Source organism: Dermacentor albipictus, chromosome 3, assembly GCF_038994185.2.
Source record: "Dermacentor albipictus isolate Rhodes 1998 colony chromosome 3, USDA_Dalb.pri_finalv2, whole genome shotgun sequence".
Lineage (NCBI taxonomy): Eukaryota > Metazoa > Arthropoda > Arachnida > Ixodida > Ixodidae > Dermacentor > Dermacentor albipictus.
In genome coordinates this window covers 154625517-154648778 of record NC_091823.1, presented here as the reverse complement: position 1 = coordinate 154648778, position 23262 = coordinate 154625517, and the positions used below count along the sequence as shown (strand labels likewise).

Below are 23262 nucleotides of genomic sequence, written 5' to 3'. Positions count from 1 at the left end.
ATACAGAGGCAGCCACCTCTTTGTTGACCTGTTGTCATCCCGTAGCAAATGCCAGAGGGTATATTTTTTTCTTTTTGTGGGAAATTTACCCAGCGTAATGATCGCACCTCTGAATTTGAGTCAATTTTTTTTACAATAAAGTGCGATCATTGTGCGAGTAAATAGGGTAACATACTGAATTTTTAGCCTGTGAAGGGGTTGTATACAAATGGGGGCAGCCAACTGTAGAGTGACAATAAACAAATATTTGTTCTCACAATAATGAAACCAGTCATAAAATATATCCTACAAATTTGGAAATGAATGCCCAAAGAACCTTGCTGATTGTCACATTAATTTCCTAAACAAGATCTTTTGATGTTTATAATTCCTAGTTTAATTCAATTTCTCTAGTAAATGGGCTCTGACCTTGACTATTCAGTGTAGGAGACTAACCCAGACCTGGAAGCCAATATTTAAATCTGAAATAAAGTCATTCATCTCACGACCACGTCACTGCTGTCATCAGAAGCGTGCATCCATGGACATATAGTCTGTAAAATATTTTTACATGATCTGTACTGTTCCTTTTGCACTAATAAATTAGGAAATGCATTTGCTTTTTAAAGCACTGCTGCAAACCTTTGTGTTTGAGAAATGCAATACTCAAAACTGTAACACAACCAATGTGTACATGAAACCTACGATGCCTTTGACATTCGTCAGTGTGACAAATAGGCACTGAGAAATGCCAAGGGCATCATAGCTTTCTTGTTTCAAACCTTGTATGCGAGTATATTACTGGTATCTTTGCAGTGAAGGGAAGTCACATTATTATCAGACTTATGAGGGGAACTCATGTTTCTCTAGTTTAATATTTTCTTTTTTGTGCTCCTATATTCTTTACTTTTCCAAAAATAATGGGTGTTTGAAATAAGTACTCTATATTGCTCTTTAATTTTTCCTGCACCAGAGCCCACGTTGGGTTACATTTCTTAAACACTTTGCAGTGCTGTAGATTATCCAAAGGAAGAAAAAAATGCCGTAAGTTTTCATTTTAGCCTTCTGTATAACAAGAAGTATGAACCTATCAATTACATAGACAAGTACAAAAGAACTATGAATAACTGTGCATAGAGACAGACATACATTACAATAGCAGGAATCGATGGCGAGAATTCTAATAGAAAGGAACCATTAAAAACTAGGCACTAAAGACACATAATAATTATAACCACACAAGTATTTGCTAAGGATTTGAAGAGACAAAAAGAATGTATCTTCAAATCACTCCACCCCAACATTCATCCATGGTTCGATGAGTGACCACAGCTGGTGATGCAGTTTGGATAGGTGGAAGCTGAGTGCAGCTGTGAAAGAGGTGGAACATGTTGAGGGTCACCAAAGGTTGCACACTGGTTGCACAGCAGGTTGCCTCGATCTCCAGACTCACTCGACATCATGCGTTGAGCCTGGTTATACGTCGTTTGCAAGAGGCCTGGCCCAAGTGTGTGGCACGGCTTGGGTAAAATTTCGAGGCAACCTGAAAAACACAGATCCATATCTGTAAGCAACAAAATATTCTCCATCATAGGGCAAACCTGATGTTTACCATCGGCACATAGCAGATAATGAAAACAGACACAGGTCACCAGACTTGAGGTATACAGATGTGCAAAAGTATAAATGAATGTGAAGGGCTGCTTATAGGACGGAATGTTTCCTTCCGTCTTTTGTAGCTCAATAATAGTATCTTAACATAAAGTCAAGTGTACTGGGCCCACCCTAAAAAAATTCAAATAATGGGGTTTTGCGTGTCAAAACCACTTTCTCATTATGAGGCACGCCGTAGTGGAGGACACCGGAAAGTTCGACCCCCTGAGGTTCTTTAATGTGCACCTTAATCTAAGTACACGGGTGTTTTCGCATTTCGCCCCCCTCGAAATGCGGCCGCCGTGGCCGGGGTTCAATCCTGCGACCTCGTGGTCAGCAGCCCAACACCATAGCCACTGAGAAACCACGGCGGGTATGGCCCTCCCTATTTCTGTAAGTAGGCTATTTCATGCGAGCTGTCCCGACCTGGCACACGACCACTTGAAATTTCTTTTCGAAAAACTGGAGGCCCTTCAATATAGGACAAATGTTAATTTCAAGAAATACTTGTGTAGCGCACCAAACTATGCATCATAAAAGGCATAGCCAAAAATTGGTTCCTTCATTAAGGGGGCCAAATTTTTCAGGACAACAAAGAGAAGCCTTACACCAAAAATTGAACTGCTTATTAGCCACTGCTCAGTGCATTATGGGTTATTAAAAATGGACAAAATGGCCTATTAACTTTATTTTTATAGAACTCGCTTACAGCAAAAGCTGCAAATTTATGTAATCCACATATTTAGGACTTGTGCTGCATGCAAAAACTGGTTTCAGGAAGATAAATTATGCAGCAGTGCACAGAGATGAGGATGAACTAGCAAAAAAAGTCAGTTTTGGTGTAAGTTTATCGGCATACTTATTATTAAGGCAATTCTAGTAAATTTATGCCCAATAACATGTATGAAAGTACACTGTATTGTTTTTAAATTGCTAAAGCTTTATCAAAGCAGTTTTGTGTCAAGCAAGAAAAAAAATTGTACAAGTGGTCTTCTACTAGTTTCAAAATTTGTATCGCATTTCGTCTAATCCACATAGCGTCTTGGCGGCTAAGGCAAAATGGATGGACTTGAGCATTCCTGCACCGATAGCAGGGAGTCTAAACTGCTTCGAAGTTAATTCTTTCATTGCTGAGTGGCTACAAGCCACTTCACTCAAAAATTTGCCACTTAATTACATGTATGTACCTCAATCTTTCTGTCAGCTTCCAGCCTGCTTGGCATCATCACGAAGGCTGCCAACTCCCTAGTGGACGTAGTCAGGAAACGGTGGTGGCAGGACGCAGTGGCAGGTGTTGCCAAAGGGTTCGAACTCCCTAGTGCACATACTGAGGACACGGTGGTCGTAGGATGCAGGGGCGGGAGCCACCAGAGTGTACCTGCAGCAAATTTGCACAAACGCTCTTAGTCCTACCATGTCACAGTTTACAAGAAAAATTCAGCTGTCTGTGTAACATGGATACCAATACAAATAAATGTAAACAGTTAGGTCCTACAACACAACTAGAACATCGACAAAGAAGAAATGGTACTTATGTATATGAAAATCCAAGCAATGAAAAAAAAAATGTGCATCCGATTTGTGCGTGGAAGCTCAATGGTAACCTGAGCACATACCATCAAGTGATTTGCTAGTCAACTGCAAGGCTCCTAAAATGTCATTGTATATTTTTTACATGCACTATGTTAAGCTGCATTAAAACAAGTTCAATATCTGAATATAAGTAAATCACGAAGCAATTCAATTAATGAATTCCAGTGGTCATTAATGCAACAAAGTGCAAGCTCTGAATGAAGCTGGCAAAACTGGGTAGTGACAAATAACAATGTGGTTCTCTACATCTTGTTTTTCTGGCTTTCGCTGTAGCATTAAAATACACAAGAAATTTCACATTCCTGACATTTAACCCTGCACATGTTTATTCCATAATGCATAATACTTCAGCAAGAGCACTAATGCTGTCTTTTAATCGTAAATAGTGATAGAACAAGAAATTTTACTGGAGCCAATGTTTGGCAAGAAAACATATCTCCTTCTCTTTGTCGAAACATTGCCTCCAGCGATGCTCCTTGTTCTACGGCTTTTATCATTTCAAGTCTCTGTCTTCCTGTGAACCTCTGTACTTTCATTGTTGTATCAATTAAATTGTAATAACGGAGAATTAGTAAATGTAGCTGATGAAGAATTTGTGCTTGTTGGCAGATAATGACAAAGTAACTGCGCAACATAGAGATACGGACAAAGGAGGCTTATGTGTGTCGTCTCCTACAGCCATGTTTCTCTCTTTTGAACGATTACTCTATCTAGATGTAAAAGTATTACCCTTTGCACAATAATGCTGAAATGAAAAGGCCAGGAAAGTGGACACAAAAATTAAAACAAATAGCATCATATGCTAATGAGATATGCAAAAGTGCCTGCTACCATCTGTCTCACCCATAACGTGCTGGATAAGATGGCGTCTTCTTCTGGATGTTGCCATTTCTTGAATACCTAAAATAAAGTACATTTCAAAATTACAAAGATACACAGAACAGCAGTAGCAGAGGAGATAATGCATCGTTTAGTAAAAGAAAGTAAACTGATCTCTGATACACCGCAGACGAAATTTCCTTTATTAAATTAGTAGAGAAATACACCACACCTCATTTCATTCAATGATGTGAGCGTTTCTTGGTACAAGAAAAAAAAGGTATTTCTGCATGAAAACAGTAAAATAATCATAGCATTCTACTTTTACAAAATACGCTACAGTGACAAAGCCAACTACGGCTGTATATACTTAAAATTGTTATATGCACCTTACAATAGCCAAGACAGGATAAACTTGGGTTCATGTGCAACTCACCGGGAGATACAACTTTGCAATGAACTCATTTCTGCTCGTCAAATATCTGCACTAACATAAGACTACAAATAAAAAGACCCTCTTTTTCATAAAACACCGGACTCAAAATAGAAAATACAGTAGGAATAGCACAAATTCTCTACACAACACAGCCAGGTTTTTTGCGCCTAGTAGGATTTACTATATAAAGGTTGCAGCAAATTCATGCTTTTAAATATTTACAACCGCGAAAATAAAGATGACATAAAAATAATAGCATTATACATCGGCTTATACTTTAAGCCAATGTGTTTCCGACTTGACGCCACATGCACATTTAATTTGTTCTCTTTTAGCGCTTTTAAAGGGTTGTGTCTGTTCGCTCGTGAATGCAGCCGCCTTACTGCTACGAAAATATCTGTGCTGCCACATCGCCTGACACTGCCATACAGCGTGGTAGCGTTCTTATTATTCGCGGTAATATACCTAAAGCGCTAGTAAATCTTCTGAATAGACTACTGTTTTTTCGACAACCTGTCTTCGCCAGCGAAAGTCATACTGGTCACACTACACTTCAAGTTACGCAGTACTTGGTATTCTACGGATTTTTCGATGCGACAGGCCACTCGTCATTGGAGTCGTTAAGAACGGTGTTTACCTATGGCAGTACAGCTTTGCTATAATTTCAGATGCTCTCCTGAGGCTTCCGTCTGCCAGTAGTATTTTCGCAAACATACGCCCACGCATGCCTAAGAAACGTCTGTGAACTGCCAAGACAAACGTGGCGCAAAATGTAGCCGTGCCGGAAGGGCCGATTACGCGCCGTTTGTAAACTCGGAACAAAAGCTGATATGCTTACCTGAGAGGTTAAGAGAAATATGGCAGAGGTCACTCTCCGCTGCTAGTCTTTCGTATGCATCTGGTCGTCTCTGCGTTGCGATCTCCCATATCACAAGGAAAATGCAGTGCAAAACGCAACACTTCCGGCGCTTGTGACGGTCCGGCGAGACGAAATCGGCGACACGCCGCTGGTGGCGGCAGTCGTCCTCGTTGCAATCACACAGCACGGACAGAAGTTCCCACCGTAACTTGCCGCAACGCCTGGTTGCAGTCGCCCCTAACGCAGCGCTTTCAGTACCACTCCATAGAATAAAGAACTACCACTCGACGACAACGTAATCGCGCGAGATGCAACACAACTGAAAAATGGCGTCATACTATTGACGGCTTCGGCTTTGGATCATTTGAATCCGCACAACTAGTTTCGGTTTTCTTTCCTTGCGTTGAAACAAAAACTGTTTTGCTCACTGATAATTTTACGTCACGTAAGTAATGCTCACGAATGAAACAGCCGTGAATTTAACACGCGTCTTGAAATACCCGCTACGTTCACTTCGCAGAAGCAAAATTTGCTCGTCCGAGTGCGGTTACGTTTGAAATATCTATCGTTGGGCTGTCGGAGCGTGCTCGAAGTGGGAAGACGCGGCATAATTGTTTTAATAACGGTGCGGCTGCCCTTGATCTCTGTCGAGTGCAGTTTGCTCTGATGTAAGGTATAACTACAAAGCCGCCGACGTTACTGAATAATCTAGTGCACCTGAAGCTGCCAGAACTCCGGTATTTTCTCCACAATTTCTTGCGACTGCGTTCCGCTGTCACCAAATGCGAGCGTAGTGTTTGACGGAGATTTAGCAACACATTTTCCCGAAATATCGTTCACCGCTGTATCACGACGTGGAGAAGCAGCGTTGTTGGTCCTCAGTAAAATTTTCTGTTGATTGCGAATTTTGCGATAGCAGTTATATGGGCACAACCGTCGAAATATATCTGTCGGTTTTACCGCGAGCATACGTATAAAGTCAAGTGCGATAAGATCCCATCCCGCGCCGTTGACTGTGCGCGTTAAAGGAAGTGTTCGAGGCTGAGCCGGGCTGGATGGGCGCCCCAAGTCAAGTATCTAAGGAGGTCACGTGATAAAACGCGCGCAAGCCGGGAGAGGGAGGCGCTAGTTAAGAGCGCTTCTCCTCCTCTAGCCGCTGCTCTAGCCCGGTCTTGCGCCACCCTCGCTCTGTTTTGGAGATAATTTCCGATGGATGCAAAGCTGGAAGTGGGGGGGGGAGGTAAGGGTGTGCTCAGATAGCGCAAATTTTTGGAGACGCTTTGAAGGAAGAGGCAGCAGAAGCGTTCGGTCCGCTCTGCTCGCGCCCTTCATCACGCCAACGCTGTGACAGCGAGTGTTCGCCGTCATTGAGTGAGATCTGTTGATGTTTGCACGTGCGCGCGTGACCCAGTGCTTGCTAATTTCAGGAGTAAGCGAATGTTTACTGCCGTTTATTCAGCCGATTAAACTACGAACCTTGGTTCGTGCAATAGTTCGTGCAGTGGTTCATGCAGCATTGGGGTGAAACTGCTGTGTTATTGTTTTTATATATCTAGGGGGTTCCAAAGCAGTGTTGCGTACACTAATATTTGTTTCTGGTCGCGGAACGCAACGCACTGCGGTAGCCCAGTGGCTTTGGTGTTGCGCTGCTGAGCTCAAGGTGACGAGTCCAACCACAATCGCGGCAGTCACATTCCAATGGGGTCATAATGCGAAAATGCGCGTATACCGCGGATTCCGTACACGTTAAATAACCCGAGCTGCTGAAAATAAATTTGCAGCTTTCCATTACCGTGCGCCTCATAACAAGATCTTGATTTTTGAACTTAAATCTTCAAAATTTTATTTTAAGTCGCGGAATTACACTTACAATCGACACTGTTGAGGGCGCCTGCTGAACTTGTTATCTCGTTGCTGTGCTCTCTTTAATAGCCAATACTTTTTTTTTTACTTATGGTCAGAATCCAGTGTGGCAAATCCAGGTCTTCCTTAGCATAGGAAACCAGCTATCGCTTAAGCGTGCGAGGTATCAACAAACATGGTCAAGGAAAATCAATATATAGAGTTCGAAGTAATTGCAGAACATGACAGGGATGAAAGAATGATACACCGCATTACAACCAGGACAGGAACCCGAGGGCCTGCCTAAAACAGAAGAGTTTATCTGGTATTTCTTCTCCTGCATTAAAATCTTTCTCTCGCCAGTCTCATCGCAAATATCAGAGGAATGGCGATTTTCCACAACGACTCTTCGCGTGCTATTGAGAGTCAAACGACCCATGCGCAAATGTTGACTCTTGTTTTCTGACTCTACTCGCGTAAAAGTGGGTCTTCGGAAGAAAAAAGAGAGTCAACTTGCCGTGACTCACTTTTTACTCTCTTTTTTCTTAGAGTGTAGCTCAGTCTAAATCACCCACCCACGCCGTTCATATCTCCCATTAATAGTACGCCTGATTTCTAGAACTCGTTAAGGTTGCTTATAATGAAATCCTTATTTTATTCTCTGCTATCACTGCCTGTTCATAGGTTAGCTACTCCCAGCCACGTATTTCTGCCTTGCCATATGCCAATAATCCATAAACGATGCTTATATGTCCTTTTCCAACTTTAGACCTCGCCTATTAAATAGCATGCTTACTTATCCGCCTTTCTTTAACCACATGATTTTATTGCACCCTCCCCATAAAAAAATATCAACCACAGGAGGCTGCTGCAAATCTCGCAGACTCGTTTAGGTCAAGGCGTACGCACTAATTGCTTCGTCATTTAGTTGCGTTTGAATTTGCAACCCTTTTTCCTGCTGGCGACCACCATGCATGTTTATGTAACAAATTTTACGTGCGCTATTTTTACCCTTTAGTCATGTTTTCTGGAACCATGGATGTTTGTGTAAGTGGTGTCAAAATTTTTACCTTCTCTAGTTTTGTCTTTTAGGCGTCTTTTCGTAACTCCTCGTAGTCCAATTTTGCCGTTTACTAGTGTGCTGCTACATTCAATGCTTAATCGTCATTCCTGATCGCCTGGAGCTCTGCCAAAATCGCTAGAGCTCACACCGCAAATGTAATTGCAACCGGTGCTGCCACACTTCAACTAAATTATATCCTCTGACTCACAAAAGCGCCTGCGTGTCCTGCTGGGTGTACTTTATGATGTCAATGCCAGTAAAATTTATTGCTTTTGCTACGTTCCAAATTTGCCTGTTTACTGCGAACGCTGCTCTTTCAATTGCATACCCCTACCTTTCAACGTCTGGCACAGCGCACACTGCGATTTGTATTCCCTTTGAAACATTCCGCAGGTCACTGATCTTGTTGGCTATTAGCTTTGTGAGCCCGCGCCCTCGTCCTTGCAGTACATCTATCATTCCGTTCATTATCACACTAGGTGCCTCTCTTCCATTGTGTCCAATATGCATTCTTTGGCTTTCAATATCACCAGCCTAATCGGTCTTATCTGCACTCGTTCACCTGCTCCTACCCTCTATGTGAACACTGGTTCTATTCTTAGCGTGCTTAAAGCCCTATCAAAAACAACTCCTCGCTTTGTCTCCTCGTCATAGCCGAAAGCTGCACCGGGAGCCGCGATATCCTGCCTTTTTTTTTCATCCTTCTCCTTCGTATTATTGCCTTCCGCCGCCAGCAAGCAAGAAGTAGCCCCTTAGTAACCATCACTGAAGTTTCCGCTACTGCATTCCGGCATGGTGGTTTCATATTTCTTACTTTCTCTTGCTTCGTTACCAGCCCCGTCCGCCGTGCTCGCATCAAAACGTTCGCCAATTGCATATCGGAAGGGCATCCCTAAGCTTATTTTCTACGTTGGCTAGCTTTTCTTCTACATCCTTCATGTGCTTCTCTTCGCTCTTGAGTTCCTTTTCTAGCTTTCCATCCCGGTTAGCTTGCTTACCCCACTCCTGCTCTAGATGATCTAGCTGCGACCCCAGCACACAAATCCTACAGATGTGTTTGCTTACCCCACCTACAACCCGACACATATTGTTGCCCCGGCTACACTTACTTCCGCTGCTGCCACATAAGGCCTCAAAGTCGTCATGAGCCCCTGCAAGAAACTCGACATTGCCAGCTTGACCAGGCGATAGGTTGCTGAAGGCATCAAGATGGCATTGCAGCATCCCACCACTGATCACGCATGGACCCTTACTGTACGAAACGATCCAGTACAAAACGTCGTTGTTCCTACCGCACCAAACGAAGACCTAGCTATGAGCATCCGTCCCATCATCACAAATGCAGCTGGGCAATCAATAATTTTTTGGTGATCGCATGAGTGGCGGCACCCGACAGCGCCGCCAAATGAGTTATTCGCGGCGTTCTCGCAGGAACTTCCACGGAAATCCTCCTCAATGGGCACTACGCACCTGACCGAGAACTGTTAGATGCCTTGATGCTCGGAGAAACCTCAGTGACTGTGATTACATTCACTGGCGAGGCTGTATGTTTCTGCGTGCGATAATACACCGGTGAAGAATGCTGGAAACATCACCGACCAACCACACACGTCTCCCGCATCCGCCACCAAGTGGCCAACAAACAGGCGTATTGCCCAGCCCAAAAGTCCAAGTGTGCCCGCAGTGTGGTTCGCGGAACCCGATGAGGACCGCTCCTGCCACACCGGGTGTGCCCTATACCAGGGGCCCCATTCTACAGCTTCCAAGGAGTTCCCTGATTGAATGACCAAGCCGACCCCATCACCACAAATGACCCGCCGTTGGCACCACTCACGACCGAGCTCTGGGTTATTTAAGGACCAGCAGCTCAAGCGTTATCACTCAACATCCAGCTAGCTCCTGCTCTCGAAACCGACATGGGAGGGGTGGGGGGGACCCGGAGCTCCAGTGGACCTGCTGCGCCGGAATCACAGCCTGTAGAGCTGGTCAGCGTGGCTTCTCTATTCTCACACAGCCAACCGAAACAACACCTTCTCACCCCAAGTACAACAGGCAATTACCCCACACAATTATTTCTCCATGCACAAGGCCGACATTTCAATTAATTTTGGACATAGAGCAAAGTAGAGCAAAATGAACTTCTTATGTCTCCTCACAAGGGCTTCACCCAGGACTTACGCGTCTGACAACAGGCACAAAATCATTAGAACACGTTGGATAGAATATTAATCACGGCACTCTTTACTCTGGTGTTGCAAACAAGAATGAACAAATTCTACCAAGATCGAAGTGAACTAAAGATCATCAAAGGTCAAAACTAATGCTTCCACGAGGACAAAAAACAACGCACACGCATTGCAAAACTATGTGCCAGCCGTGCCACCAGTGGGAAGTCCACACGAATAAGCACAGCGTCATCGCCACCATCTTTGGAAAGTTCAGAACCGATGCTTCTCGTCGAATCAACAAAATCGAGAGAGATCGCACGCGTCCAAGAGAAAGTCGTCGCACTGCAACGTCAGAACCTAACCATTCATCGAAGCACCCAGCAGCTAGCTGTCAAATGCAATCGAAGGAACAAAACTGGAAAACGATCAGCGGCGTAAGAAGGTGAACACAATGCGCAACAGGAAACACAGAAAGGACTCTGTGCCGATCGACTCGTAAGCCATGATGAATGGCAAAAACAACCACAGGAAACCAAGTTTTCTTCTCTGCCTGCCGGTTTTAGTCCGCCTCCATAAGTCATGCTATCGACATATCTTTTTTTTACGCGAATAATTGGTCTTTTCTACGATCAGAACATGTACTATATACTGTTATACCATACGCTATTAATGATTCCGCTAATGCCTCATATATAGTAGCTCAGGTTGATAGGCGTCTTCTCGCGCTTACTACACATCATGGCCGCGACAGCTCTTAGCTTTCCACAAAGTTGTGTCCCATGGTTGTTTCGGTAAGGTAAATGTTCAAATACAATTTTTGAACATTTAACCACAGGCACAAACAATAATGGTTGACCAATGCATGTGGCGCAATGTGGCGCGTGCAAATATACATTTCTGCTGAATGAAAGTGCCTTATGTGGATTCCTGAAGCAGATTAGTCTTTTGATGACTTATGAAAATTGTGTACGAATCAGTCTATGACTACTGATATGTCCTGGTAGAAGATCTGGCATTTCTAGTAAAAATTCTTCATTTGTAGCGCTATCGCAGTGCCATCAGCGAACTCGAAATGTTTGGATTTCAATGGCAGGAGGCCGAGATTAGGGACAAATATAATAAAGGGTATCGGTCTTAGCGTGCTTCCTTAGGGTGCACCATACTTTATGAAATTAGTATGAAATTGCGCACCAATAATATGAAATTGCTGAAGATGTCATCTTGTTTGAGGCAATATAATGGATCAGTAAAATTATTTAGAAAGAAACGATACAGGTGATTTCTGAATCCTACACTATTTAGGTTGTTTTGTAATATCTGGTGTTCCACCGGGTCAAAAGCTTTTGCGAAGTTTAAAAATAGGACTAAGACTACAGTATTATTTCTCATGGATGTACTAATATAGAATGAGAACTACTCTAGCAGAGCAATCGTGTTTTTATGCTTTATGAGCAGAGACCACTTACGTTACATCGGCCGCATACTTTTGCAATATATGCGCTATTGTACACAACATAGCGATTGGTCTATAATTTGCGTCATTACTTCTTTTTCCGTTTTTGCTGACAGCCTCAGGATAGAAATTTTCAGTTCTTGGCGTATTATGCCTGTTTCAAAAATTCCATTAGGTATCTTTAAAACTACTTGTTTTAGTATGTGAAAGTTCAAGTACAAATCTCGAGGGTGAATTTTATCAAACCCTTGCAGCTTGAATTTTGCCGTGCCTTGAACTACTACCAAAAGATAAACTTTGGTCATCGCAGGAAGGCAAGTTGTAGGGAGCAAGAATCGAGATTATCCGAGACGTTCGGTTCGCCGAGAACACCGGAACGGGCGCCCAATGGTTGCGCTCTAAAACACAAGCATGGAGCACTGAGTACTGCTTCGTTTTCGCTACAATGTAAGTTGTTTTTATTTGTGCCCATGTTGCGTTTATGTGGGTAACGACTTCGATGTTTTGGAACTTCTGCGGAACTGAATTGTTCCGCCTTCCAGCTAAAATCCATTTTTGCTATTTCGTTAACTAAAATGTATTTTTCGAACTCATGACTGCAAACGAGAAGGTGGGACTACAAGAATTATCGAAAAATCTAGTGCACTGTGCCACCGCATCATCCGATTGCTCGAATTCAGTGGTGTTGAGATTTCCAGCGATGTCGCGGTTTCTCCAAGCTCTTTCTTTACAAGGCTGTTGCGGTTCTTGAAACCATGCAAAGGGTAGTTACGTGGGAAGTAGGACCACTGGTAGTTGAACTAGTCTCTTACACCGACAGAGAGCTTGTGTGAATGTTGGCAACACAAGAGGTTACCGATAGGTGTGTTGATAGTTTGTTGTAGATAAAATGCGCCCACTATAGAGGCGAAATTATATGTGAGAATTATTGCGTGCTTTCATGTTATAGTTTAATTTTGCAAGCGCTATAAACAAAGTGCAACGAATGGCAAAGGAATATATTTCTAATGAATTAAGCCTAAGCAGAATACTTACTAATCCAGACAACAATCAAAGAAATCAAAATAATTTCTCAGGTAAGAATGGGTCAAACGAACAGGGACGAGATATAAAACACAGATGAGCGCAGACTAGCAATCTTGTTGCTTGTCTGCGTTCGTTCACGTTTTCTATCTCGTCTCTGCTTCGCTTGCGCCATTCTTCCTGGGGTATGGATTACCAACACGCACAACAGTCAGCACTAGTAATAATTTCAACATGGATACCGGTCATGTTAAATGTGTGGCATTTAACAAAACGCTACATAGTATAGTATAGTAGTTCTATGAACCTTGTGGACATCATCGTGCTGCTGCTCAACACTTTGTCAGTTGCACTTCTGACATGAAAAGACTAGAGATATTAGTTCAGAAGTTACCAAACAAGGTCAACCTCACTTTGGAGCAAACATCCCTCAAAGGCGACGCGTGTTCGTCAGGGTAACAGCTGTTTTTCTTGGCAACGTTGACAAACATTTATCTCACACAGCCAACACCACGGTGGCGAGAAAGTATAGTTTGTACCCGGTAAGAAAAATGAAAAGCCTAAATGCGGATTTGAAGAAGGGGAGAGTGGCCCATATTGTTCTACAAATATGTAGCAGTGCCAAAAAGGAACTGAAGCCTAACGTGCACAAAGCTTTTTTTTTAATCCGGTGGACCTATTTCTCGCCGCAAAACAGAAGTACAAAAAGATAGGATTTGTACAGTTGAAAAATGTCATTCTTGAGTATACTCCGACAAATAAAGTGATCGCTGAATATCTAAGCATTTTATTATTGTATGAATAAACGCGCTAACTCGCATCAACCCAAAATACTGGCGCAAAATTACCACTGTTTATTTCCCCCATGATCTCAAACCAATTCCTTTCTTTAAGGAGGTTTGAGAAGAAATTTTTACGAAGACCATAAACGCACTTCATACTCCTTATGCATATCTTGAGGCATTTACAGTATACACAGCATGCAACCTTCTCATAAGAGCTTAAGCCACCTTCAAGACTAACTATAGTTCACAGAATGTACGCCTATTCAAGAGTATTATTTGGAAGAAGTTAGCAAAACCGAATTGTTCTCCCAATGCCTAAAACTCTGGCAGCTCTAAAATATACTGTGCTTACCATTAGTGAAATTCTGCAACTACCTATGCAATATCCTGATGCTTCTCCAGTTCCAACAGTCTCCATAAACACTAATCACAGAGATAAGGATGCGTCACATTTCATCAAGCTAGACAGCTGTGGCCATATAGTCCAAACTTATTTCGAGAGCACTCCATTAGGATGGCGCTTACAGGAGACGAACGTCTTTAGCAACTATGTTGTAATTATGCTACCCAAATAATTTTGTCGTTATCTTATTAGCCAGCGGAATGAATTGAAATGTGTGATTTTACGTGCCAAAAGTACAATTTTATTATGTGGCACGAAGTAGTGGCAGACTCCGCAATAATTCTGACCACCAGAGGATGTTTAACGTGCGCGAAATGCACAGGACACCGGCGTTTTTTTTTTTCAATTTCGCACCAATCACAATGGAGCCGCCAATGCTGGAATGTATACGCGAAACGTCACAGCCTCTGATCCACCGCGGCGCCTAATGGCAAGCGATTGCGGATGACTGGGCTCTCTGAACAGTCGCAGTTACTCTAGCGTACACAACGTTGACAATGACGGTGATTTCATGTGAACAAATAAAATGTGTGACACGTCATTGATTTCAAATTATACAGTCAACAATGGTGTCCGCGATAACTAATGTCGTGGTTACCAGATTATGGTAAGTCTGCTTTCGCAATTTTCGTGAGTGCAGCTTGCATGGGCACTCAGCGGCCGTGCTATCGCCAAGTGGGTTGTTAAGATTTCAGAACTCCGCTCAAATTTTCGTTCACCTTCTAAACAAACAGAATGTTGCTTGTTAGCAATGTGAATACACCCTTAAAGTCCTGCAGCTTTATATTTTTATGGGCATTCTTTATTTATTTTTCTTCGTATTTATTATTTATTCGTGGAATGAACCATCTGGGCTAAAGCTCAGTCTGCCCATTCGACGTGATCGAAGGTCCGTAGTAAATTCAATCGAAGAGAAGAGGTGTTTATTCAACATAATTACTTCTACCATCACAGCTCTCTTGTACGAAAATGGGCTGGTAGTGGTTTTCGTACATCTCTTCGCATGAATCGAGCACGCTTTTGCCCCTTTCCATTTTACCCTATGCTGCGCTACGTGTTAAGAAATGAATCTGCTGGGGTCTTCTTTATTAGCTGCAGCCTTCTTCAGCTTATTACTTAGTCTTCTGTAAATATGAACATATGCCTCACCTCGTCGTGTAGAAGCAGGCGACATAGTTGTAGTGCGTGATTTCCGCACCCTTCGGCATCCCCGTGGTTCCAGAAGTGTAGCACACAGCGAGCACAGTGCTCCGAGGATCGGCAATGGGGCACTCGCGGAACTGTTGCTCGTCCAGCTTCGAAAACTCGCAAGCTGACACGAAGCCGGCTGCACGTCCCATGCAGACGAGGGCCTACGAGTGGAGATAAGTCGAGCATGAATTATCACACCTAAAATGAAATCCAATATTACCTGCACTTACAGCAGATGGCTAGACGCCATAGATATAACTCAGCGCTACCTGTACAGCGCAGCTATGGGATGCCGCCTGATGCACCTATGGATTCCACCTGACTTATGGATTGCTAGGTAAGGAAGATAACCTAAAGCATAGGTGGATAGGTCACCCTCTGAAGAAAGACGTGGCGCATGTTTACCAGTAGTGCCTATAACCAAAGAGGAATAAAACATACGCACTAGCACTCATCAAAGTAATGCGCAAAAAAATCAATTTCTTGAGATATGCCCGTCTCGGAAGCCAGGGAGACAAAGAGAGCTAGCATGTTCCTATATATAAATAGGTCAAGCTGTAAGCTAACAATAGAAATGAATGTTAGACCGTTGAACGAAGACGCCACAAGTGCACACATAACAACTGCCTGCTCATACCGGCTAAACCCCGTGGCAATTTCAACAGCCATCTGCTAACTCCTTCAACCAGGTAAATTCTACGTTTCCTGCACGTTCACTTTGCGTACACGAAAGACTTCATTCCACTATAACAAAATTAATTTCAAGATGGACCTAACAGAGCATCAGCTTACTTATACTGCTGTTGTTGATAATACCTGCACCTCAGCTACCTAGTATCCTTCTCAAGACAAACAGTCTCGATAGATCGAGTATTCACTAGCATGCGGGTATTCAAAACTGTACTAAACATCTTCAAATGCAGCGTAGTTTCAGATCACGAAGGTACAACAAACGCTTACGTGAAAAGTGATCTCAAGGAATATCAACAGATTACCATAGAGAAAATAAACAACGACCATGTCAATGTACCATGTACATTAAACCACGTACTTCAAACAAGGAAACGTACCATCGTCAATTCAATATGTAAATCAGTATAGTCCAAAACCCCAAAACCAATTTTCAATTCTTTTTTTTCTAGAATTCTTCGTCAGAAAACTATGGAAAAAAAAGTCCTTGTATGACCAGTTCGAATGACACCCAGAAAACATACGCGAGCTTTAGCCTGGTTGCGCGTTCCTTAGACATCACATGTCTGCGCAGGATGCCTCACTCCGCCTCAAGGAACACGTAAATCCAATTTGTAGCACGGCGCATTTTCGAGGGAAGCTTCAAAAATCATTTTTTAACACCTCACATGAAGCATTGCGTGATAACTGTGCATATATATACACACGGCGGGTGTCACTCGTGGAGGTGCCTACACTCATTCTTAAATGCTAGGCATGCTGGTGAAATAAATCGAGCAGCTCAACAGCTGGTACTCATAGCGTAGGCGATAGACACAGCGCTGACTGACAACCAGGTCAGCGCTGTGTTTGTCGTGTTCATTATATATCCCGTTTTTTACGCTGTTCAATTGTAGTCAATACACAACAACCAGCTCCGTTCAGCACCCCCCCCCCCCTTCCCGGCTGAACACACCGTAATATGAAGAGACGAACACCGATCCCTAGAACCCTGAATCGGACCTCTATACAAGTTTATCACATACCTACAAATACAATAACGCGCAGATGAACACGCAGACATGGCGCTGTGTCCATTTATCCATGTGGCTTTTATGCTGCATGTCTGTATTCGAAGATACGATAACAACGAAAGGCATGGCAACACTAGGGGCCCTATAACGTAAACCTATTACAATGTGTTTTTATTCCAATCTTTTGGCGTTATATTTGCGTAACTGCCGACGCAAGTATCGGACGGTCACCTGGAGAGTTGTCTCAACAGACCAATCAAACGCTCTCCTCGTTCATAGTAGGTCACTTTTGTTTGCTTGCAAAACGAATAACATTGCCTACACTGAGCGCCTTGACTTATCTAATTGCCTTACAAGAGGCAAGGAGCACACTCAAGTGGAGAGGGATTCGATGGCTCCGAGCCACTGCACTGAACATGGATAACCGTATAAAGAGGGTGGTGGGGCGTCGGGGATTGGTCCGCTTTCCATTAGATAGCTTGCGGTGGCTCGTTGACACTCGCGGCAGCATGCAACGGAAGCTCAAGAATGATGCTCAAACGGATCCTCAGCAAAGAAGAGTTGGCAGAACAAGGCCGTAAACGTGCCTAAAGTGCTCGAAAACGTTACACTGGCACGCAAAATGTTTTATTACACACAAGTAATCCCATGCTCTCCGGCAAGTGCGAGTAGCTAGTGCCTGAGCGATCGGCAGCAGCCATCTTTTATTGCTTTCTGAACGGGGCCTGCGGCTATTGAGAAAAACATTCAGTTTTGATCGGCATATTGATGTATCTCTAACGCGTACACGTCACTATGACCCGGTGAGGTCTTGCAGTTTTGTGACGTCGCGTGACAGGCAGGTGAAGTGAGTGGAGCCCGAAAACTGTTGACCAATGGCCGATGGCTAATGGCGAAAAGCCGTCTACTCAGATATAACTATTCTTCTTTCGTTCGGCCAAATTATGCATTATCAGTGAGTGCACGTCTTATCAGATGTTAGGCTATGGTGGTTTTGGTGACGTCGCGTGACAGACAGGTGAAGTGGAGGTGCTCCAAAAAGGTTTTCAACCAATCGTGGAGTGCTGATTCCTGAATTGGAATAGAAAAATTTGGATTAGTTTTACGTTATAGCACCCTGCTTCACCTTAGGCATCAGAGTTGAATGGACACAAGGGTTCTTTCCTCTGCACTTTTCAGCATGTTATTTCACGACCTTTCGAAACTACTGCAAAAGCTTTGACGCCTCAGATTTTGCACCCGCACATTACACAAACTAAAAATAAACATTGCTGAACTAGAAATATACATAACTGAAATGTGCCTAAAATATACACCCCTGTTCGTAAGCCATACCACAATATGTACCATTTACTCGAGCCTAAAATGCCGCAGCAAGGGAATCGCACAACAACTCTCCCATCAAAATGTACAACAAACCCATGTGCCATTCCGAAAGCACTTCGTCTGCACTCTCGCTTTCGTAATGCACGAAGATGAAAGAGCGTAATAATTTTATTTCTGCCATAGGAATGGTGGAAGTAGCTCCCGATGAAGGCGTGCTTTCGAGGAACATCAATATTATTCAAGGAGCTCCTAGAATATCTTCATGTTTGCACGCTCTGTATAATTGTCATCTGTCTTTCAAGAACTGCTAAATAGATTTCGCTATTCAGAAAGTCACTACATTTGCTCGCGAAGTGCATCAATTTGCGTATAATAAACACTCATGGGCAGAAATCTATTCAACAGGGTAAATAATAAAATAGACCTGCATTACCAGGGAAACACATACTTCGACCAAGAGCTCTTTCCCCCGAGCGCACATAAAACATATCCCGATAGCACATATCAAAATAAGCCCATCACATGCTGCGTGAGTAATCAAGAGTGCACCTATGCACGCCTGAAAATTGAACCAGAAGAACACGAACGATTGGAGGGATTATTACGACTAAAACGCCGCAGAACGTAACTTCTGGAGCCTCTATAAAACCATATAAAAAACAAGTAAAACACTAGGCTTTCACCACATTATCCAGGCACTCTCCTCTGCCAATGATGCCACCATATCTTACACAGTCTCCTTGAGAATGTTTATCACCTATGCATTTAAATGAGGAACAAGTGAATGGTTGCCTGCCAAGGTGACATAATGGGTCTCAAGAGAAATAGATGCAGTCGATGGAGACAGCGAATCAGTTGTGCCACAAAAACTTCCAGGCCTGTATCATGGTGTTCTTCTCTTTGTCGCCGTCTGTGCGCGCTGTTAACCATCTAAGATGACGGTCTTTTATGACAAAGGCCGAGTTCATTAGAACATCATAGCAGAGTATATGAAAGCTGATCCTAATGATGATTCCAGGTTACTTCAACGGGGATGTAAAGTCGATAGTAAACATCGAGAGACCAGGGCCATTCTAAATTTAAATTTCTTGTAGCACACCTGTGCAACCTGTGATTTTCTTCATGCATTCGTTGAAGAAGAGCATGCATGCGCGAGCACACGATTTTCGCTTCCATGCCTATTTGGCTAGAAAGGAAAGTGACTTTCCTGATTTTTCGAGTCCGCAGACTTGCTCGCGAGTGTAGAAGACAATGACTGCAATTGTGAATTACCATAAAATTTATTTTGACATCTGCGGCGAGTTTTTACCTAAGCCAATTGTTGTAGAAAACTTATGATGCTGCCCTACTGAAAACAATTTTCTATATGTGAATTAGTAAAATAAGCGAGAGCTTCATGTAGTAATTTTAAGTCGCACGAGAGGTGAAACCGCTAATATTCTCGGGAAGCCTGGTGCTGCTAAACTGAACTGTAGTGTGACGGTTTTATTTAGTTCGACCGTACGCAGGAATTAATGCATTTGTTGAAAGAAGTGGCAACACGGGAAAACTTACTTTCATATTCATATTTGAGACTGCTGCCTTGACTTTGTCTGTATACTTCTCTTCAGTGATGATGTGCGTACAATCACCGTCTTCTGCTTGGTAGCGGAGTTCTCCTGCAAAAATGCGACACGCCACCAAGCTCCTCTTCAGTTGAGCACCACTGCGTACAATCGTACAGTGGCTAGTGTATTGCTCAACGGATAAAAAGGATGGGGATGCCAGTGCCATGCGCGGTAGCTGCCTTCTGATTATGACCAATTTATGAGTAATGATGACTCATGATCTATTTAGGGGCAAATGACGAAATAATCTGTATGTCGCAAATGACGGCAAACAACAGTTTCTCCGTTTGGTCAAGTTACGTGGCATTTGCATATTTTTTATCTTTGGCTCGAAACACCCTGTATATATACACCCTGCATATATACATCGACGTATATGGGCGGTAATCCGCAGATACTGCGAAGCAAAAACTGACCAGACGTACCACTTATGTCGTAGAAAGCGGTAAAACATTTCTTTAAGGAAATTGTCGTTAAATAATTGAGGTGCTTTAGTTCCTTTTCTTTGAGTGCCACAGAAGAGAAGGTGACGCAAGTGGCATTCATGCGTAGCTATTTATTTCACGCCTGACAGGATCTTTTTTTCAGTAAGGCTCCCATCTCTGGTAAAAGCTTGGGTAAGCGCAGAACGTGCCATACAGTGCTGTAATGTTTCCTATATGTGCTCATTTTGTGGTCTATTTCTTCTCTCGGCTTCAAGTCGCCAGAGAGAGAAACTTCACCAAGGGAAATTGAAAAAAAAATTACAACCCCTCCCCCTACCAAAAAATAGAGATAAGCGAAGATTGTCCTGCGTGCACGTGACCTTCGTCATGGTTAAGTAACGTACAGACAACGGAGCCGATCACTTCGACCTCTCGCTCTCTCAGCTCGGAATCTTCTCGTTCCTGTTGGATTGCCTGGGCTCGGGCCGCTCTAAAGGCGCGTTTATATTCCAACGTCATCGCCACGCATGCGAGCGTCGTTAGACGTCGGGCGCGTCGGAGCACGTTGGTTGCGTCCGGTTGCATTGGCGGTGTCTGTGCGTCGAACTACGGTCGAACTGTAGGCGCTCCCATTCTCTCCAACCTGATGCAATGTGTGCATTCACGCTACGTCGGACGTTATTTAGGCCTTAACGGCTGGATAGGCGCGCTGACTGCGAGCGCTTTCATGGGCAGGTTCTCACCGCCGCTCGTCGAACGTTGCCAGTTCCTCCGGAGAATGCACAACGCGTGGCCGTCCAATTCATTTTCCGACAATGAACGGAATCGAAGCCAAGCGGGCGTTTCCTGCCTTTTCCCTCCCCGGTGGAAGCGAAGTGACTCTGATTGGTTGAGGAATCTTTGCTAATGAGTCACGCTCCTGTGCCGGCGTAGCTGGCAACTCATCAAACCGCCCTTGTCCGCAGATGGCCTGTTCCGGGAGCAGCTGGATTTTTGCCTGACCACTGCAACGCCATTTGTGAGCAATACAAGCTTCGCTTGAAAAGGGAAACAAAGCCTGGAACATAATTTAACAAGTCCTTAAGCACATTAGTTAAAGGTATATGGTGCCACAGGTAGACATACAAATTATAACTCTTACAATTCCTTTTTTCTCATATTTCTATTAAAGTACTGTGCGCCCAAGCGGGCTGTTACTGGAGTGGGGAATACATTATAAAATACCATATATAGAGCAGCTCTAAACGTTGCTGAACAGCTTCATGTGATTGGCAGCCCAGAAACGTAGCAGAATTGAGTTTATTTCATTCGCAAATATTACGTGGCAGAAAAGAAAACTTGAACATGTTTACCGTTGTAGCATAGGGCAGCATAGCATAAGGATAAATTATACAAGGTGACAATCGTCCCGCAGGGCGCAAATGCAAAATAGGGCATAAGTTCGTTGTTTTACTATACTGCCGGCACAAAAATTTCAAATGTGCGATCTGTCTATGTGTAGAGAGGTTTTGGAGGTTAGCACTGTGGAGTAATGAGGTCACTGACTGAGTACTGTGGTAACATGAGTAAATAAACCTGGCTGCTAATCATTAGATGCGTTCCGAACCATCAACTTGATTTTGACTGCATGGATCCCAGATTATGCTAGCATACTTTAAGCTTTTAGTTGCTATTGTTCTATAAGCCATCAGCTTTGTTTCAGGCGTGGAATCTCTCAATTTTTGCCTTAAAACGCCCAGTTTGCGTGTAGCTGAACCACAAATATATTCAATGTGCATGTTCCAATTAAAATCCGAAGTAATTTGAGCACCGACATATTTCAGCTGAAAAAGTCGCCTAATTGCTTTATTTTTCATTTCTAAGAAAACACCACAGGTGAAAGAAATCACCACAGCTGTAAGAACACACCGGTGAAGCGGTGATGTAGAGGTAGAGCGTCGGCCTCGCGTGCAAGAGGACCGTGGTTCGAATTCCGGTGCCGCGCAATTTTCCACCGGATTAAAAAAAAAAACTCGTGTTGATAAAATTGAATAAACAGGCCTGGAGTTCGGCCTGAGTCCGATGACCAGAACTGGTAACGCACTCCCTCACCAGAGCAGGATTAGCCACCCTGGCGCACTACTTGGCCACAACCTCTTATGTGAATACAACAAACAAACCTCGGCGCTCAATTCCCAGCAGCTACGAAGCCACTGACGACGGCGGTGGTCAGACCTGTGACGTAGCAGAGGGGGCTAACAATACCTGGGTTGGAACAGGCGCTCATCGGAATCTGAACCTGTCAACGTTTAACGATAGAACATCACCTAGTGAGGCGAGTCTACCAGTGCTATTGGAGGAATTAGAGGGCAGTAAATGGGATGTAATATGTCTCAGTGAAGTTAGGAGGACAAATAAAACATATAATAAGTGGGCGCGTCCTGTGGTACCGGGGCTTGGAGGAGAGGCAAGAACTTGGAGCCGGATTCCTAATTATTAAGAATATAGCTGGTATTATACAGCAATTCTATAGCATTAACGAAAAGGTGGTAGGTCTGGGTGTGAAACTTAATAAGAGGTCGTACTGGTCTACGCCCCTATATCCAGTACAAGATAGGCATCATTAAGGAGTGTGCAATAGAAGTCGGTGGTAACTCTGATAGACAATATACCAGTGAGCGATCGCATTAGATGAAAGATCTGATCAAGACATGCCAATGTATGAAAGCCTCTAACCCTACAGCTAGAACAGAACTGGCAAAATTTTCGAAGTTAATCAACAAGCGTATGACGGCAGACATAAGGATAGAATTGAACATGCTCTCAGGAATGGAGGCAGCCTATAAGCATTGAAGAAAAAACTAGGAATTGTCCTTATCCCTCAAGAGAAAAGTTCATAACAGCTGTGTCTTACCAGTACTCACGTACGGGGCAGAAACCTGGAGGCTTACGAAA

General features: G+C 43.5%; 1 protein-coding gene across 1 annotated transcript in view; it reads right to left on the bottom strand.

The window, feature by feature from the left end:
* The window catches only part of LOC135920581 (uncharacterized), a 124696-nt gene that overhangs the window by 34691 nt on the left and 66743 nt on the right, over positions 1–23262 (bottom strand). Inside the window, exons 5-6 of the mRNA XM_070536524.1 lie at positions 19851–19954; positions 15226–15428 (exon numbers count right to left, since the gene is read on the bottom strand). Coding sequence (XP_070392625.1) covers positions 15226–15428; positions 19851–19954 — 307 coding nt within the window. The remainder of the gene's footprint in view (positions 1–15225; positions 15429–19850; positions 19955–23262) is intronic.